The following is a 19,177-nucleotide window of genomic DNA, read 5'->3' on the forward strand; positions in this document are numbered from 1 at the left end:
GTTCCTAAAGGTCTGCTCAAGAGTCCTCACAAGAGACACTGGAATAAAGGAACTGGACAATAAATAGATGGGGATCGAAGAAAGGACTGACCGAACCAATGTGATCCTCCCCATCATGGAAAGAGTATGCATCTGCCATCCCTCCAATCTGTGTCTGATACTGAGCTCGAGTGATGAGCAGTCCCTGCTCCGCAGCCGCCGACCAGAAATCGGGACCCCCAGGTACCTCAGCATACCCTCCTGCTCGCCCACCCTCAAAATCTCTAAAATAGAAATCCTCACTGCCGGCCTGATCCTCGGGCTGAAACATACAGAAGACTTCCCCAGGTTAACTCTCTATCCCGATACCTCACAATAGTGCCAAAGGATCCTGCGAAGGACCTCCGCGGTCCGTCTCGTAGCCCGAGCAAGCAATAAAATATCATGTGAAATTTAGTCAATTTACCTATCGACTAATTTATCCATATTCTCATGCTCCGGTCAAAAAAGTAAGGTTGCTAAGTTAGCTTTTCATGGAAGCATCTATTAGAAACACTAACCCATATGGAAGATAGATAAATTTGTTTTCCATTAGTTGGGTTAACTGACCCTATTTTTTGTTCTTAACATATCTCTTCTCATGGTGATACATAATAAACCCTAACTCAAGCGACACCATTGCAAATTTTCGGACAAAACATCAGTGGATTCTGGTGGATCTCTCATATTTTTCACTTAAATCTCCTCCTCTTTCTTTTAACCCATGAATTCTAGGTTTTTTTCTCTTAGGTAATTATTTCTTATTATTCTTTAGTAGAGATTGGATCATTTTATTCTTTGATTTGATGGATTCCATTACTTTTTCTTTATATTAAATTTCTTAATATGATTATAGTTTAGCAGATGATTTCTTTTAGAGGTTTTTTATTTAATCCTTTTTTTGTTTTTTATTTGTTGTGGAGAGTTGCATCTGTGATTGAATTGGTGAGATTTTTGCAGTTTTTGTCTAAAATTGGTGTTGTTTAGTAGAAAAAAATAAATATTTTGGGGAAAAAAATTCATCTTTCGGAGGAATCTCCAAGAGGTTCCCCTCGCCCACCGCTGCCATAGCCGCCCCAACCCCAACAGCAAAAGCGATGTTATCGTCATCAGCCGATCCTCCTCTCTGCAAGCCTCAAGTAGTAGTCCGCTGCCTTTAATAAAGATAAAGAGAAGTGTAGGGATAAAGGGCGTGGTGAAGAAGCTGAGAGAGATCGGTAGGCAATGGAGGTGGGGAGAGGATGGGGTATAGATAGAGAAGATGATTGATGGAATCGGATAGAGAAAATAGAATTTCAAAATATTACTTTAAATATATTTTTCTTGCTAATTTCTCTAACACATTATTTAAATCACTACAAAATATACAGTTTTTTCCGACGCTTTTTAGAGCCTTTACTGACGCTTATAAGCATGTCTAATTAATTTTTCAGGGAAAAAAGTTTTGATCAATGATTTTTTTATAAATGCCCAATTTATATATGATGTTTTTTTTTACAAATTACAAGATATTTTTTTACAAATTACAATCAAAGAGACAGTTCTATCAAATTCCATCTTCTTCGCAGTCTCATTTTCATTACAAGATGTTTCTTCATCACATCCTCAATTTAATTACAATTGGAGAGACATTACTCCTTCTAAGAGGAGCGATCCCAATATATCCAAATGAGAGGACTACCCAATTCGGACAAAAAATACAAAAAATAGTAAAAAAAATAATTAAATTTCATATAAACAACTTCGGACAAACTTCCGCGTGATGATGGAGTTTGGCTTCTGGAGCTTCTTCTTGGCGAGGGCATTGGTGATGGGACTCTGCCTGACGCCTCCGCCCCGGTGTCCTCCTGCACTCACGGCGGCTCCGTTCGGTGCCCTCTGCCTCGGACTGCAACAGCCTTCAGCGCCACCGCCAACGCCACCGCCAACCTCGATGCTTGGGAGCTCCCCATTGGCTTCCACCACCTAGAGATCCTCATCTTTGCCTCACCCGGCGTCCTCACCGATGGCTCTCCCTTCCCCTACTCTAGCCCTAACGACTCTGCCACCTCCTTCTCCGGCTTCCCCAACCTCAAGTACCCCATTGAGGTCACCGGCAACCCCCCAGCCGGAATTTAGGAAAAAAATTTAGATCGACCCAGAATTTGGAAAAATAATTAGTGTTAAGTGAGGTAATTAGTGAGTAGAATTCCGACGACGCTTTTAAGCATCGTCTTATATCGGTCTTGAACTTTTGGTTTCCGACGGCGCTTATAAGCGTCATCTTATGCAAGATTTTTTCTTTCTTTCTTTTTTCTTTTTTTTTGCCTCCTTGGCCTCCGACGATGCAGTTAAGCGTGATCTGGCCCAAGTCTTAAACACCCCAATCGTAGTATTAAGCCTTAACCAATAGTTTAAAGAGTGCGGTAGAAAGTTGTTTGAATTTTTTTTTTTTACCTTTGGCTTCCGACTGCGCTTATAAGTGTCGTTTTGAATCTTTGGTTTTCGACGACGTTTATAAGCATCGTCTTAATTTGATCCCTACCGATGCTATCAAAAAGCGTCGGCAAATTTTGGTTCCAGAACCAAAATTACTGATGTTTCTATCTAGCGTCGTTAGCTATATGTCAGCGTTACCCTTTTTTCTTGTACGTAGTGTATAAAAGATTAATATTTATAAGGTACAGTATTCTTAATTTTATTTTGTTTTATTAAATTTAATTTTTGAATCAAGATTGTTACTTACATGAGGGTTGCTTTGGAAATAAGAGATAATATTTTTTTAAAAAAAAGATTTTAAAAAAATATCACAAAAATAATGAAAATACTTTTCTGATAACCAGCATTGAACACCAACTGTTTCTTAAGAAAAATTAACAACCACGTCAACTGTCATTGAAAAACCAGGGGACTCACACATAATTAGGATGATGGCTTACACTCTATGGAGCAACAAATTGTCATGATAGACACGATTGCATGCTCGTTGTGAAGCCAGGCATGCAGGTCACGCAAGGATGGCGCTTGAAGCAATCTCAGATGCAGGAACGTATATATTGCAGTTCAAATGAGCCGCCATCTTCCAGCATTGAAGCAGCATGACCTAACATTTACCAAAAAAAAAAAAAGCAGCATGGCCTAACCTACGGAGTAGCAAATCCTACCTAAGAAACCTAGCAAGCTCCCAAATTTAGATGACGAGGCTGCTGAAGCCACCATCAAACGGCCGCTGGACACATAGACATCCTCTCCCGAAATGGAGAGCTACTTTCAAAGACCAAACTAGCCAAGGCGGCAAATCCAGATTGTCCACCCCACGGTCAAACCAGCTGACGCTAATCTGGACAGGCTAGAGAGAGATGGTGAGAACGCAGAATCTATATCGAGCCATATATATATGGTAAATTACCATGTCCGTCATAAAGCTAGGCTATTGTTTAACGAAGGAACGGTACGTGTCGCATTACTAGCTTCCAACAGCAAGGCTTCGTTTCTCCTAACTTCCCTCGTCTTGTGGCAATATCCACATATGCCTACCAAATGCACTCCCCCACCCCCCCCCCCCCCCCACCCCTTTTCTTTCCGCCTTCCAACCTAGCCGGCCGGCGTGTGGACTGTGGAGGCCTCTGTTCCCACCCAGGAGATGCCACCTTTAGCATCGTGCCTTCTTGGACACGTGGATGAAGGAGGAGCCTTCTGGATGGAGAACTTCCGCTCCCTGCTGTATCCGACTCGAGACCTTTTCCCTTGAATACAGACGTGGCACCACGCAGCCCAGGAGCCTCGGATTCGCCGCCCTTCTCACGGATGATCCACAGCTAAACCGTGCAGTAGCCGCTTCGAGATCTATGGAGAAATTCAGAGTGCTTTGAGAGCTGTGCGAGATATCATCTAATGGCTGGCATCGCGAGAAAAAAAGAAAGATCGATCCTACTTCCGCGCGAAAAGATACAATCCGTGCGACCGTACTCATGGGCGCCCTGGTACGCCTTGCTTTAATTCCCTTTCGGCCGAGCGGTCGACCGAGAATATGTTCCCGGTGCATGTATCTCCGTGCGCTCTCCACGCTTTCGTTATCCTTTCCGTGCTCCTCTTTTTCTGAGTTTTTATTCTGTCTCCAGGAATCCTTCTTTAATGGTGGAGTTAAAAAATAGAATTTCGGTTCGAAAGCCAATGATTGGATTAATTTGATAGGTACGTTCCACAAAAGGGGAGAGTAAAAAGCACCAGATGCACCCCTGCGTGTACGAGAAACAATCCCATTATCATGAACGCGGGTCTGGCTCATATTCTTGTATGGTCCCCCTCCGGATGTAGCTGGCATTTCATATATTCTATGTGATATCAATCGGATATGTTCTAAATACGTAAATTTCTTTACACATATTATAAAAGTTCATTCATGACAAACTATGTCCTTTTCTTTTAACTGATATGCACAAGAAAATAATTCGATTAATAATGGCAAATTTTAACTATCCAACAACAAGATTATTATTATTATTATTTTTTTTGAAACAAACAAACAACAAGGTTTTAGTTATTCAGAAAAAAAATGACTTGTCATGTTAGTAGTCTCATATGTCTACTTTGAAGTAGTTACTCGGCTCGAAATGCCGGATGTTGTTTCCGACGCACCGATTCCATCCAAATTGCGGGGTTCACCACAAGAGATCCTGGAACTAACATGTGATGGTGTAAAAAGAGAAGAACAAGTTGTTGGTTTGGCTCGTGGCTTGAAAGTAGACACGAGATAGCATGCATCAACATGAATCGTTGCACCTGTTATTCGATAACAACGTGCTTTTATTAACCTCGCTTAAACTCGAAGTTGTTGTCCCACGATATGAGGGATTTTAGCTAGTGTGACTTGCACACATCATGCAGGAGGCGGAGATGGCAGCCAAAATAATTGAAAAGACTTATTGGCCACGGATGGTAGAAAAGAATGCAGCAAACTACGGAAGAGAGAGACTAGAAAAGTAGCATGCTTGTTGCTCGATCTTTACAAAAAAAAAAACACAATTTCATTCCCTCTAATTTGATAGCTTTGCAGTAACCCCTTCTTGGGTTTGAAATTTTTGCTTGGGCCTTTTAGTTAGCATACCAACACAATACCATCTCATTGCCTCCTGTTGTCATCTCTCTCCGCCAGAAGGCGGGGTAACACACTTGATGGCTAGAATATAGTAAATGCACGGGTGCATCATCAACGTCCAATTAATTAGAAAATAGGGTGATCAAAGACAATTGATTAAATAACATGGGTTTAAGTGTCTTAACCTTCAAAAACTTTCAATACTATTATACACTCCGTTCAAAAGAAGATGGTTATGGTAGGATGGATTGTAGCTAGGGCTACGGTTGAAGTAATCTATTGTCATCACTACTCCTAATGATAGAATCCTTTAAAGCAATCAAAGAGCAAGGTAAAGTAAAGATAAACAAGAAAATTAAAAATAAATTAGATTTATTGATATGTCGAGAGGCCATCTCTTCAGAGTATATCCACTTGTTTATACTAGAAGACAAACAACAATATAATTACCACTTGGTGGCAACAACCCATATTTGGCCTCCATTGTCCTTGACTACTCTGGCAACTAATGCCAACTATCCCACACTACTCATGTTCATGATAACGCTAGATCATGCATTGATGATTAGATCAATTACCAAGCTAAATCGACCTTGACTTGTTATGTCTCCATTTGGCCTTGACTTGTTAGGTCTCCATTCGACCTTGACTATTCTATAGTTATTTATATTGGCCATTTTTCTTCATTTAGCCAATAGCATGATCATTCAAACCAATCCGGTCAACCCCTTTGTGCCATATTTGTTCATTTTAGCTTTCTATTTTCCTTTCCTTTGATCACTCCTTTTGGTGCCCAATAAAACTTTATGCCTTGCCTCAAAATTTGGAATCCCTTTTTAGATTTTATCTCAACGCAATCATGTGTATTGTGATTTTTGGGAATTAGAATGTGGTGTAAATAATACTCTCTATGTGTACAATAATAGGATGTATTGCACACCACATCCTCTTCAACAAATACCCGTACGCAGCAATTTAAAATACACCTTTTAGAGTTTCCATGCTTTTAGGGATTTTCATGATTATAACTCCTACATATATTCCTTCTCTCCTTTCGAGGATCGTCCATGTGCCTGGATGAGATAGTTCACCCCCTTTGATTGAATCGCTTCCCGAGTTCGCCACTATAAGCGGGGCTGGACAGGGTTCAAGAGCAAAATCTGCCACATCAGAAAGTCGAATCACATACCAAACTTTTAGAGGCCATAACTTAGTCATACGATACTCGATTAAGATTTTTTTTTTTTGAAATTGAGTATCTTTTCGAGATCTGCAACTAGATAGTTGAATTTGGATAAAAATTTTATAATTTAGACCCAAAAATGGGCCTATTAAATCGAACATTTTCTTTTCGAGTAAGACTTTGACTGACTGTAACTTACAATCCGAGAAAAATCAGGTGGAGCGATAGAAGACGAGTTGATGTAGAAATCGAGATCTAACTCCTCAAGGTTTTTATCTTTTTTTTACTAAAGATGTCTATTTTTAAAAAAAGAGTCTTATTAGGATTAGGAAGAGGAGTCCAACCTAAATTGTGTTAGAACAGACTTCATATTATAAATAAAGGCTATGTACCTCATTTTTTTGAATAGTTAATAAAAGAAAAGAAGACTTAAGTCCTACTTTCGAGATTTCTCCATCTTCTTTTAGTTATCTTTTAAGAGATTCGAATTGAGCGGATTGAAAAAAAACCTTTCTTTTCTCCAGTCGGATCAAAAGGTGAAGTTCGATGACCTTGTGGAGGTGCCGCAGCTTCGTGGCAAGTGTGGGGCATGGGGGATCATTTTCACTACTCTATTTACACGTGACATGTACATAAACACGGTACCCTAGGGATCCAAGAAGGTTGTATAGGATTTTTGCAGGAGGGGTGAGGCTGCTAGGGTTACACATCATCCAGATTCAAGTGATCATGGGGTGGATGAAACGCATGATGGGCTGCTCAAGATCTTGATGAAGGATTGGATGGTTGGGATGGATCTCATATAATATAAGGGCTTCATTTACACGTACTACAACAAAGACCCTGACAATGTCAAGCATAGTATTGGGTTCATGCTTAAAGTCCTCACATGTGCAAATCGAAGTCAATGCCACCAATTAAGGCCCTGTTTGGGGGAGCTGTTAGTAGTAGAGTTTCTGGAAGTAGAGCTGTTGGAAGTAGAGCTGTCTGAAGCAGAGCGTTTATAAAAAGCTATTTCTTGTTTGGTAACTACATTTCTAAAGTGCCGTGGCACTTTAACATGTGTTTGGTAAATAAACTGAGAAAGTACTTTTGTGTAACAAAATGACCATAAAGGACATTACCAGTATTATATAACAGAGCATAATAAAATATAATATGTATTAATACATAAATATAGGATATAGTATAATATTAATGTAATATAATATAATATTATTATAATATAGTACTATAACATTATGTATTATAGAATAATAATTTAATATAATATTAAATTATTAAAAAATAACATATCAATGTATTATGATATAATGTAATATAATATTATATTTATAGTATACTACAATAATAAATATATAAAATATTATAATTATTAGTGTAAATTAATTTTTCATCATTCTAATGATCATTTATCTCTCTAACAAATTTTCTAGCTAGGTGATAACATTGGTTAAATATTTACTAATATTTTTATTTATTTATTTATTTAAATCAAATTATTTGCCACTCACTCATTATATTTTTATTTATTTATTTATTTATTTATTATTTTATTTTATTGAAATATAGAGAGGTCGCCGGCCATGGGTGGTAGCCGGCATGGTGGCTGCCACCGTGGGCTGCCATGAGCTCCCAAAACAAAAAAAAAGAAAAAAAAAAGAAGAGAAAAAAGGAACATAGGCGGCGACGTTGAGCGGAAGAAGAAGATAGAGAGGAAGAGGTAGAGGATGGGTGAGAGAGGAAGAGGCGGGATGAGGATTTTAGGGAAAAAAGTGTGATTTAAATAGGGGTATTTTGGTCCAAAAAACAACTTCCCAATAAAGCTAAAAACAGCATTTTCGAAAAGATCCAAATTGGAGCTTCTTTCCAAAAGTTGTTTTCAGCTTCCCGCAAAAACTGAAACAGCTTTTCGAAAATTTTACCAAACACTATTTTTTATCTAATACTTTTGGAGGGCTAGAAAGTGCTTTTTGGCCCTCCAAAAACTCCCCCAAATAAGGCCTAAGTCTAGCCACATCGTCATCAATTTGCAGTCCTTTTTTTTCTTTTTTCATCCTTGATATATTATATTAGAGTCTCACTCTCTTTGTAAGTTCTATCGATGTGGGGTAGTTTAGTCCTTTACACATAACACCATTCCTTAAGATCATTTTAATGAATATAAATAGCAGGATCCCGTTGGGTCGCCACGCTAGCTTAAAAAATCCAATTGGAAAATTTTAAACTCGTGAGAGTTTGAATGCAAATTGTTCAAAGTAGAAAGTTAAAAATATAATTTTTCTTAAAAAAGAATCGATATGCTTGAAATAGACTTGTGCTGCAAGGCCGAAACCTGTTGCCTATTTTTTTTTAAAAAAAATTGGGTTGGTCATGTAGTTAAAAAGTAGATCTCGGTTTCTTAGCATTTTTATTTTAACCATGTGTTTGGATTTCCCCCCCAAATCTCGTAGGTCAAAAACCCTCAAATATACCATATATTTAGATGTATAATAGTACGGCTTGCCCATCATATTTATACAATAAATATATAGGATCCATTACTATTGATTTAACAACTGCATGATGAACCAACTTCCCGGGTTTGAAAGCAAATCTTTCCATAACATTTGCTCTTTTTGGATAGTAATTCGAATTTCTAATTCTCATTACCTTGTTGCTAATTATGCACAAAATACGTTTCCTTCCGTCCTAGTTATCAGGGGAAAAAAATTGTATACAAACGCTGTTAAGCAGCATCCGACGTTCTTACAGAATTATCGAGCTTCAGTGCTAGCCTTCGTAGAGTGGGATATGAGTGTCGAGTCCGGTCAATTTCAAACCCGTCAGGTCCAGGTCGAGTCCCTTGGGACTCAAGATCGGAGGTGCCCAAAGTAGGAAGGCATTTACTGCAGGATCATGGTTTTATATACTAATCACCCATCCTTTCCCTTGGTAACGCACGAAAAATGCACTAATTAGCAGGAGGGTCCCACCATTCATCACGGCCGCATACTAACGAATAAAATAAAAATAAAATACACAACGAACGGTACGCATAGTAGAACAGAACAGTGGCATGACAAGGTGCGCTCCTTTCTTTCTTTTTCTTCTTTTTTTTTTTTATTTCTTTATAAATTGGGAGGCCGGTTTCTTTCTTTATAAATAGGGAGGCGGCTTGGGACTTGGGGAGGCCAGAAGCCAAGCCACGGGCACTGCAACAGCAAAAAACAAAAGAAACGAGCGGTTACCGATTGGAAGGAAGGGAGAGGGGCCACCCGCCACTCACCCCCGCCCCCTCCTTCTATTGGATTGATTTATTCCCCCTCCACCACCACCACCATTTAAACCCCCTCCCTCCCCTCCTCCATTCCTTCTCTCTCCGCTGCAATGCGGTGGGGATCCGCGCCCGTCTCTTAAGTTAGTCTCTCTTGTCGCTCGGGCGCTCTCCTCCTCGGATCTCGATACCCCTGCCCCGACCAGGCCCGCCCGACGGCCGCCCTCGCTTATTACCGGATCTAATGGGGATGTACGAGCTCATCAAGGGGGACGACAACAGCGGGATCGCCGATCCGAACAAGAACCTCGTCGTCATCGACGGCGACGATGGCCTCCCCCACAAGGGCGACATCGAGTCCGGCAAAAAGGTCTCCAGATCCTCGACGGTCGCCGCCGTGGCCGCCCTCCCCGCCTCTGCCCCCTCCTCCGCCCCCTCCTCCCCCAGGAGGTGGCACCGCCTCGTCTCGCTCGACGTCTTCCGGGGAATCACCGTCGCGGTAACATTTCCACCAACTCTCCAGTCTGATTAATTGTCTTCCTATTTAGCACGATTCTCTCTCCGTTTTTTACTCTCTTTTTTTCCCGCTCATGTCAATCATTTATATCCATTTGTGGAGGAACAACTGAAGATATTATCACATTCTTATTCGGGTCCGCGAATTACTATTTTTAAAGAATATTCCTTTGAACGAACACACTGCCGCCAAAAACAGTACACGGTTCGAAAGGTATTTTCAAACCAGTCCCACCTTATATCTCTTTACCTCCACTTAATGAAGCTTACTTCGTGTCATTAGCAGCGATTATATACCTTGCTATTCTCCTTTAGCATCAAATTCTACCTGTCGACCAATTTGCAAGCCCGCGAATTGTTCTTGCCCCCCGCCCCTCCCCCGGGGCGCTCATTACCTACGGCCAACCGCCTCTTATTTATTAGTGCCCCGCCCTCACCCTCATCCAAAATTTCTGGATGATCATCCCGATAAGCCGAACATCGAGGGAGGCATCATAAAAACATCTCTGTGTCTTGAGTATAATCTCACAAAGGCCATTCTTATTTTTGCCACACTACGTTGTTTTTCTTTTCGTCAAAGAAATGCCTCGGGTCATTTGTCCCATATGGTATTTTTTTACAACGATTTATTAGGGTAAATATTTTATCTGCGGACTTGTTACGCTCACCTTGTGATTAATGATGATTAAAAAGGCCATCGGCTTTTAAATGTGGAAGATGAGTTGGGGGGTTTGTGCCAGTTAAGCTTGCCACGTTGGATGATCCCTGGTGCGATCCGGGGAATTGGTGGGTCCACTCGTTCTACGGCGGCTGTTGCTCACCGGGTCTGCTTGCTATCGGGGCCAGGATCCCCGCTTACGTCCCACTTGTCAGCTCACCATAGAGTGGATGGGGTAGGGGATGAGGGCATCCATCGTGTGGTCACCTCATATGCTTCTATTTCAGTAGTTTATTCTTCTTTTTTCCCCTCCATCGGTTATTTTTATCCTTTTATCCCTTCTTGCCTCTCGTGCTGCACACAATGAATATAAAATCACTGATTTTGATGATATTTATGACAAGAAAAATACGACATGATATGATTGAACTGCGGCGAGGAAAGCTGCCTTAGCGTAGGGAAGGCAGCATGACCGGTGACCACCCCCTCGAACGGCCCAGAGTACTCTACGCTCGTGGTGGGGCCGGGAGATCTATGATCTCCCCCGGTACAAGGTCTTATCAGAGATGCGATGCGAAGCTGACTTCTGGCCTCTGGGCCTAAGGATGCTATTATTGCTACTAGTATTCAGAGATGGTTTGAGGGGGACGAGCGCAACCCTTCTCCGGTCCTGCCTGCTTTGCTTGTGGACACGTCCCTTCATTCATTAGGAAAAAAAATTAACAGAGCAGCCAACTAGTGCATGTATCGTAAATTTATTGCTGCGTGCTGCCCAGAGCCGCCATTTCCGCACTTCCTCTCTGCTCTCTCTCTCTCTCTCTCTTAATTGGCAAAGAGCACGATTTTTCCTCCTCTTGCACACTTCTCTGTTCTCCCTCTTTTAATTGGCCGTACCTGGATTCCTCGAGTGCTCCACACGGTTCTAAACATATATTTGGCCTTCGGGTTCGGTCCCTATCCAATCCAATCGCAGTTTCTGTAGGTAGGCAAAAGGTTTGGCGCAATTCGGAAGCTGTACGCCAATACGTGTGGTATCTGATTCAATTTGGCAGAGTCTACCGGCAGGTTAGGTGTCGTTGGCCTGTCGAGTAAGAGTACCAGCACCGCTACTCCCACTGCAGCGGCAAGGCGGTCCCGTTTCTTTTTCACTTCGGTCGCTGTTCTGGGGCGGAGTTAGTGAGGGAGGCAGGCGTATGCGTGCCGGCGACGGAGGGATGGTTGCTGTTAAGAGTGGCAATTTATATGCATCAACCGGATCCATAAACAATTTTTGCTTTAAACATATTCGTATTTGATATAATTAAATTTAGATCATAAATAGATTAATATATATAAATTTATTTATTAATAATTAGATTGGGTCGTGATATGATCTATCGAACCTGTTTAAGGTCTTTTTAACCTATTAGAAACATGCTTAACATATTTGTTCTGTTTAACCCAATTTGCTTTACATGCTTAATCCATTTAAATTCGTTTCATTCATTAAAAATTCACTTAACCTAAACAGATCTATTGAATCCGTTTAATATTAAGTGAATCTTTTTAACTTGACCTGTTTAGTAAATTGATTATATGGATTAGGTCAAGTTATCTATTTAATATTAAACAGATCAGATTTTGATCTAAATTTTTAACCTGCCTAATAAATAGATTTGGCTTAGATTGATGAATTTTTTACTCGATCTTCGTCCAAACTTGATTTGTACCTAGCTCGCATCCACCCCAACGCGACCCCTTGCCACCCATAGCTGCCATTCCTATTAATTAAAATTTGCGGGGCGAAAGTTTTGGTTTTTTCAAAGTTGAGTTTTTTTTTTTTGTGGTGCTTTTCGTTTTCTTACATTCTTTTTTCCGAGAGAAATTGGACAGAGAACCATCTAATAACAGTGCAGTTTTTGGTAATATCCACTTGGAGTATTAATTGTGGAAACGTGGAGAGCAGACCTAAAAACCGGTAAACGGATGGCAAAGCGAAAACTTGTAACCTAACCCTCGCTATATGATTCTTCTTGGTCAAAAAACCATTGTGGCACTGCACACTATTATGGCATTCATATAACTATATTTAATTATTTAGTGTTACCACCGATTGCTTTCCTTGGTTGTCTACAGGATTATACAGCGTGCATTACCCGGGCTCATCTAATCCTTGACTGTAAAAGCCTAAACGGACGCTTCTGTTTTCGCTTGCTTGTTGAATGCCTAGTTTACGCATATATAGTGTGCACTAAACCCACTGCTAAACTGGATAAAATAAGGGAACAATTCGGTTTCTGTTAAAGCGGACAATTTTTATAAGAGCCTCAATAAAAGTAAGCGAAAAATGAGTTTGAATAGGCCTATAGGGGAAAAGTGCAGAGTTTTGATTCCACTTTAATAATGGAGTTGCATCGGGAAAGTGGACAATAATGTAATAGATATTAAGAATTTTAATTATTATAAAGCTCAACCAGACATTTAGACCCTGCAAGTAGTCAAACTATACTGCCAAGAGGAATGGTGGATTTCGGTGTATTCTGACTGATCTGTGTTGCACAGCCACATATGATGCATTTCTTTCCAGCAAAGTGCTCGGGATTACCTTCTAAATTTCTCTATTGCAGCTGATGATCCTGGTAGATGATGCTGGAGCATTTGTTCCAGGGATCAATCATTCTCCATGGGATGGTGTAACCCTCGCTGATTTTGTTATGCCATTTTTCTTGTTCATTGTTGGAGTTGCGATGGGACTCGCATACAAGGTAAGCTTTTTCAATAAACTAACAGATTGCCCTATCGGCATAGCAGTATCATGGATTTGCAATGCACATATCTTTCATCATCTGAAAGATGATATGGCAAGGATTATAATGACACTATGATCCTTGAAATTATAAAACAAGGCTAATTACAATTTGTACTGTGTTTAGAGAGTCTCAGACGGAGTTGCAACAGCCAAGAAGGCTGTACTGCGGGCACTGAAGCTATTCATTTTAGGTCTTGTTCTCCAAGGTATTTAAGTTGTGCCGTTTACTGCTCTGATGGATGTTACGTCTATTGCATTCTAAAGAAATGTTGAAGTTCTGAGTTCTCTTACACTCTGCTTTTCTCTGCCCAGGTGGCTATTTTCACGGCATTCACAATCTAACTTTTGGAGTTGATATTACGAGTATACGATGGATGGGCGTACTACAGGTCTATTTACCAATCTTACATTCTTTTCAGGATAATTATTTTTTAAAAAAAACATACAGAGTCTGACATGCATGCTTAACTCGTATTCATGCCACATAGTGACACTAGGATGCTTACATGATATCTACCTTCTGCAATGTGACCATATACTGGTTTTGGAAGTTATGACGGTGGAAACCATATCCATGCTGACCGCATAGTATATAATTATTGAATAGCTGTTCCCCTCTGGCGTATAGAATTATCGAATAGCATGTTGTAATGCTAAAACGGAATTATTATCATATGCTTGTTGCTTTTTGTAATGCTGAAACGTGAGTACAAAATCTGCATTGATCCCTTGTAAGTACTGTTTACCTGCAGAGAATTGCAATAGCCTATCTGTTGGCAGCAATATGTGAAATTTGGCTTAGAAGTGATGACGATGTGGATTCTGGATATTCCTTGCTGAGAAAATACCGATTCCAATTGTAAGTATGATTGCATATTTTTGGCCAGCCGCTCATAGAATGCTGATACGTGTTATAGTTCTTTATGGGAAGTTCCTTCCTGTCATTTTATGACTGAGACAGAGATGGAATTTGTCTCTATCGCAACATTAGCCTTGAGGTTGATTTGGCTAAATTGGAATTCTCTAATGGGGTTAAAAAATGTAAAAAATTGGAAAAATAGAGAGTTTAACGAATTGAAGAGAGATATAGAGAGGTGTTAGACAATACTAGATTGAATAATTAATTTATAGCGTTCATATTATCAACTTTTTGCATAATTTGAATAAGTTTTTGGGTTATGATGCAAACAGCTTTATGGAAAGAAGTAGCTGCTAATTGCTCCTCCTTTCTAATTAGGTTGGTGGGTTTGATTCTTACTACCATTTACATGGCCATCTTATATGGGTTGTACGTTCCTGACTGGGAGTATGAGATATCAGGGGCGCGCTCCAGTGGCAAGACCTTCTCAGTAAGTCCCAAATTCTGCTTTCTGTCATGTTGGCTGGTTTTCAGTCTGATAAATACTTCCTGCTTTTGAAGTTCGTAAGAACCAAAAAATTGTCGGTTTTCAAGGCATCCATTCATGCTTTTCTTATTGGTAGTATGAGGCTAACTAATGCCTAATAGAATACCAGCTGGTACTCGATTGTGTACGCCAGCAGCAGCCAGATTTGAATTTCATTTTACTTTTTTTATTTTGATGAGACATTCAGCATTGGTGCACTCATTTGTGTTAAGATTTCATAATCTTCATCAGGTGAGGTGTGGAGTCAAGGGTGACACTGGACCTGCTTGCAATGCTGTTGGCATGATTGACCGCAAAATCCTGGGCATCCAACATCTATACAAACGCCCAGTCTATGAAAGGACAAAGGTTTGTATGCGCACTACTATTTAACTCATATTCCATCACCATAGCTAATCTTTGAGAAACATCATCGTTCATTTTCTCACTCACTCCGCAGCAATGCAGCATAAATTCACCAGATAACGGCCCACTTCCACCTGATGCTCCTTCCTGGTGTCAGGCCCCTTTTGATCCTGAAGGGCTACTTAGGTCAGCTATCGTTTTCTTTCTTGATATCATTCTCCTACTTGCTTTTTGGTTTCTGGTAATTAAAGCAACATGTAATGTTCATACTGCAGTTCCGTAATGGCTATTGTTACCTGCTTGATTGGTTTGCAATTTGGGCATGTTATTGTGCACTTTGAGGTATCAGTATTTCTCTAGTTTTTCTTTCACATCTCTAGTTTTTCTTTCACATCAACGAAAATCTTTTACAATGAAAGCTTAACATTCTTGAGGAAACTGCAGGATCACAAGGATAGAATCTTCCAGTGGATGATTCCTTCCTTCATTCTTTTAGCTTTGGCCTTTTCACTGGACTTTCTCGGTATGAAGCAGCTTGTGATTTCTTGTCCATGTCACATGTCACTCTGATCTTCATTTATCTCTTTTTTCGGTTCGCGGGGGGGTAGGGGGTCATTTTGATTGTTAATACTTTGTTTTAAATTTATAAATCCTTTTTTCGGTCATAGGACTGCACATGAACAAGGCTCTGTACTCGTTAAGTTACACTTGTGTCACTGCTGGGGCAGCTGGGATTCTCTTTGCTGGAATCTATTTGCTGGTCAGATACATAAATGAATGCTTTGTTTTTTTTTTGTCTCAAATTAAGATTGTTTTTTTACTAATTATCATTTCCATTCTGACAAAAGTCGAACTCCGTCTGCTTAGTTTCTGCTCCTGGTAAAAAGTATTCTGTTTAACTCGCCAAATCTATTACGTGATGGCTTATATTTCTTTGGCAAGTACAGGTTGATGTCTATGGCTTTAGGCGACCGACCTTTGCCATGGAATGGATGGGAACGCATGCGTTGATGATATACATCCTGATCGCCTGTAACATCTTGCCGGTTCTGATACAGGGGTTTTATTGGAGGGAACCTCAGAACAATCTTGTGAGTTCTCTTAACTTCTGTGGTATTTATACACTCCCTTTGTGATCAATGATCGCAACGAAGAACAGCTTCGGTCTCACCAGTGCTTCCGCTCCTTTTTCTTCGGTTCTGAACAGTTGAAGGTTCTTGGAATTTGATCGTCGTCCAAAGCATTGGTGGGAGAATCGGGCACTTTGCGTTGCATTGGTTCGGTGGAGGCTGCATATGACTCTTGCTTTGCCAAACGTTAGCCCATTTCGACACCCTCTCAAGGGATTGAGTAGGGGCTGGGCCTCAATTTTGACTACGGTAGGGGAATGGTAATTTTGTTGCAGGGTTTGCTGTTCTCCGCTGCAGGGCCTTCTTTTGAGCCAGTAAAGTGGTAATTGAAATGTAGTACACAGATAAAGAATGCAATCTGGTATAATCTCGGTCTGAGGAAGACTAGATCAGGCTGGTAAGGGCCGTCCATAATAATAATGGTTAGGAAAGAATGCAGCACGGAGCCGTACCTAAGTAATAGGTACCGTAGCATTTGATTCCCAGTGTATGGCATATTTCTGCACATTGTATTGTAGTACGTACCTAAGCTTTTAACGAAGGTGTGCTTGCCATCTTCTCATTTGATACCTCTTGATGGTTTATATTATTATATATATATATATATATATATAAGAGAAACAAGTAAATGATTGAACGAATCCACCGTGCAACGGTCGCTTTGAGAGAGGTGCAGCTAAGTGATCAAACGAGTTTGAATTGATTTGAGATTTGTGCAGAATGTGAACCAACAATCAAGATTGCAAGAGAGGACCAATCAATCTTATACAACCTGAACCCCTCTCTTTTCCCTCCCCTGCCACTATGGCCGCCGCCGCAGTCGACGAGCACCCTTTCGTAATCGTCCAGCCCCTTGAGGGAGACATGGCTACTGATGGATCTAACCCCGTCCTCCACCCCGACATCCTCAAGACTTCGATCTGCCCCGGCGTCGTCCGTTCGTTCACCATACGCTTGCAATTTTGACCGATTTGTCTCTAATCAACACAAGAGTTCACGGCATTCGTATCACCACGATTGTGGAGTAGGATGAAATGACGAACAAGAAGGATATCAATCAATCCAATCGCAGTCAATGAACAAATAAAAAAACTAAGGTCTTCCAACCAACAATCACAAACGTAGCCAAAAACTAGACAATAGAAGACCTCATGTGAGCCCAAGAAGCTTATCCCAGCAAGAGAGCACGCCCCGTAAGGAAAGCCCAACAAAGAGGCAATCACTGGGGACATAGAAATGGAGGTGGCGTAAGCATGGGAGGCGAGGGCGAAGAGTCGCCACTCTCCGGCGGCCTGTCGTCAGCGTAGACGTGTAAAACGTCTGCGCCACCGTGAGCACGGGGAGAAAGATGGCGGCCGCCAGGAATAGGACCGCCCATGGGCTCCTGAAGTATGTGCGGATGAGGCTGGCCCGCCACAAGCTCCACCTCTTCGCTGTCGAACAGCTTGGCGACCGCCTTGTTGCTCCCGACGGAGTTCTGGACGATCCCCTTCGAGTTCAGCAAGCTGACGTCCTTGGCGGAGTCGATGAAGAAGATGGACGAGGTGACCTCTCTACCGGCGCCGACGTGGAGGCACTCGAAGGCCGTGAGGTCGAGGAACATGAACTTGGCTGTCTCGTCGACGACGATGACGGGGAGGCCGAGGATGCCATGGCTAAACTTGATGTCGTGGAGGCTGGCGGTCTTTCTCCTATTGAACCGGATGCCGGCCTCGTAGAGCTCCAGTGCTGACCGGACGATCTCGCTGGACGCCGGCTCCGACCACCCGGCGGAGCGGTGGGTCGGGCCGTAGAGCAGGCTCCTTCTTGCGGAAGAGGTCGAGCACGTGGGGGCCCGGCCCAGGCCCGCTAGGAGGGCCCGGCGTAGGATGCAGATGCGATAGTACTGCACACACACAGAGAGAGAGAGAGAGAGAGAGAGAGACTGACTCTCAGCTTTTGGATACTATCGAGCACGCATTCTAACAAGTAGAAGGATGTATTAAAAAAAGGCACAGAGGCAGGCTCGGAGCCTTATTACCCTAGATCTGACAGTCTCAACAGCAACCAGCTTCTCCAGAACTAGCAAAGGTGATTGGTTCTCGATCATCAGCGTGTCCCTCCCTATGTAAGGTACGGTGCAGAGAATTCCATGGCTGCTAAAGATGGGTTCATTGAAGGCATAGTCATTGGACCGCCCGGTGGAGACGCATATGATCTCAAGCATGAAACACCATCAGCAATCATGAGCTGCAAGAATCTCTCCGTCTCTCCTCCATCCTCGTCGTGGTTCTGATGGGTATCCTGCTGTTGCTGCTCCACCGCCTCCATTGCAGCCACGAAGTCATCTGAGGGCTTCTCCAACCTCTTGAGTAAGTGGAGGTCTCTGCGCTTGGGCTCCTCCACAGGCGCTGCCTGTGCTTGGCCATGGCGGAAGGGCCCACATGACGCCACCCGAGGCCTTGTAGGCTTCGCTGTTGAGATCCTTGATGCATGCAGGGCGATGGATTGCTCGCATGGAACAGGGGAGGTATTCCTAGAAGAAAAGGGAAAGGGCCCAGGATGCTTCATTGCCTTTGCTAGTCAAGAGAAAGCCTTCATCCCAAGTCTCCGCAGACATGCACTGCAGCCCCGCTTGTTTTTTATTCTCTACGTCACAGTGACCGCCCAATCATCCGAGCTAACCCCATAGCAAATCAAGAGTCCACATTATCACTAATAAATAACTTGATTGCTGCGATACCTTGTAATCGGCAGTGCTCAAGCCTACGTGATATCATCGCGGCATATAAAATTCATTATTTGATAAATCACTACAACA

At 41.8% G+C, this 19,177-nt stretch overlaps 1 protein-coding gene and 1 pseudogene across 3 annotated transcripts; one reads left to right on the forward strand and one right to left on the reverse strand.

Annotated features, from left to right (window-relative positions):
- Positions 1-9,420: 9,420 nt before the first annotated feature.
- On the forward strand, positions 9,421-16,939 carry LOC103722324 (uncharacterized). 2 transcript variants are annotated; one of them, XM_088719406.2, is made up of 14 exons: positions 9,443-10,033; positions 10,166-10,264; positions 13,315-13,452; positions 13,621-13,702; positions 13,809-13,885; positions 14,249-14,355; positions 14,734-14,845; positions 15,134-15,250; positions 15,342-15,433; positions 15,523-15,589; positions 15,692-15,770; positions 15,916-16,007; positions 16,195-16,338; positions 16,455-16,939. In XM_088719406.2, the coding sequence occupies exons 1-14, from the start codon at positions 9,779-9,781 to the stop codon at positions 16,473-16,475; spliced, it is 1,482 nt and encodes a 493-aa protein (XP_088575532.2). In that variant the 5' UTR covers positions 9,443-9,778; the 3' UTR covers positions 16,476-16,939. The 2 variants fall into 2 exon arrangements, with proteins under 2 accessions (XP_008811061.4, XP_088575532.2); XM_008812839.6 differs by lacking the exon at positions 10,166-10,264 and having other exon boundaries at positions 9,421-10,033.
- Positions 16,940-17,414: 475 nt separating this feature from the next.
- On the reverse strand, positions 17,415-19,020 carry LOC108511851 (UPF0481 protein At3g47200-like; annotated as a pseudogene). Its single transcript, XR_016400122.1, has 2 exons — positions 18,398-19,020; positions 17,415-18,262 (listed from the first exon to the last, which is right to left on the reverse strand). The product of XR_016400122.1 is annotated as a UPF0481 protein At3g47200-like (transcript).
- Positions 19,021-19,177: the final 157 nt, after the last annotated feature.

This window comes from Phoenix dactylifera, chromosome 4, assembly GCF_051530095.1.
Source record: "Phoenix dactylifera cultivar Ajwa chromosome 4, Ajwa_hap1_PhDact_Kaust_v1.1, whole genome shotgun sequence".
NCBI lineage: Eukaryota > Viridiplantae > Streptophyta > Magnoliopsida > Arecales > Arecaceae > Phoenix > Phoenix dactylifera.

Excerpts from the sequence above, each read along its gene's own strand:
- LOC103722324 (XM_088719406.2), top strand. The coding sequence starts at position 9,779 with ATGGGGATGTACGAGCTCATCAAGGGGGACGACAACAGCGGGATCGCC. Across the intron at positions 13,453-13,620 it reads CGATGGGACTCGCATACAAG|AGAGTCTCAGACGGAGTTGC; the intron begins GTAAGCTTTTTC and ends TACTGTGTTTAG. Across the intron at positions 14,356-14,733 it reads AGAAAATACCGATTCCAATT|GTTGGTGGGTTTGATTCTTA; the intron begins GTAAGTATGATT and ends CTTTCTAATTAG.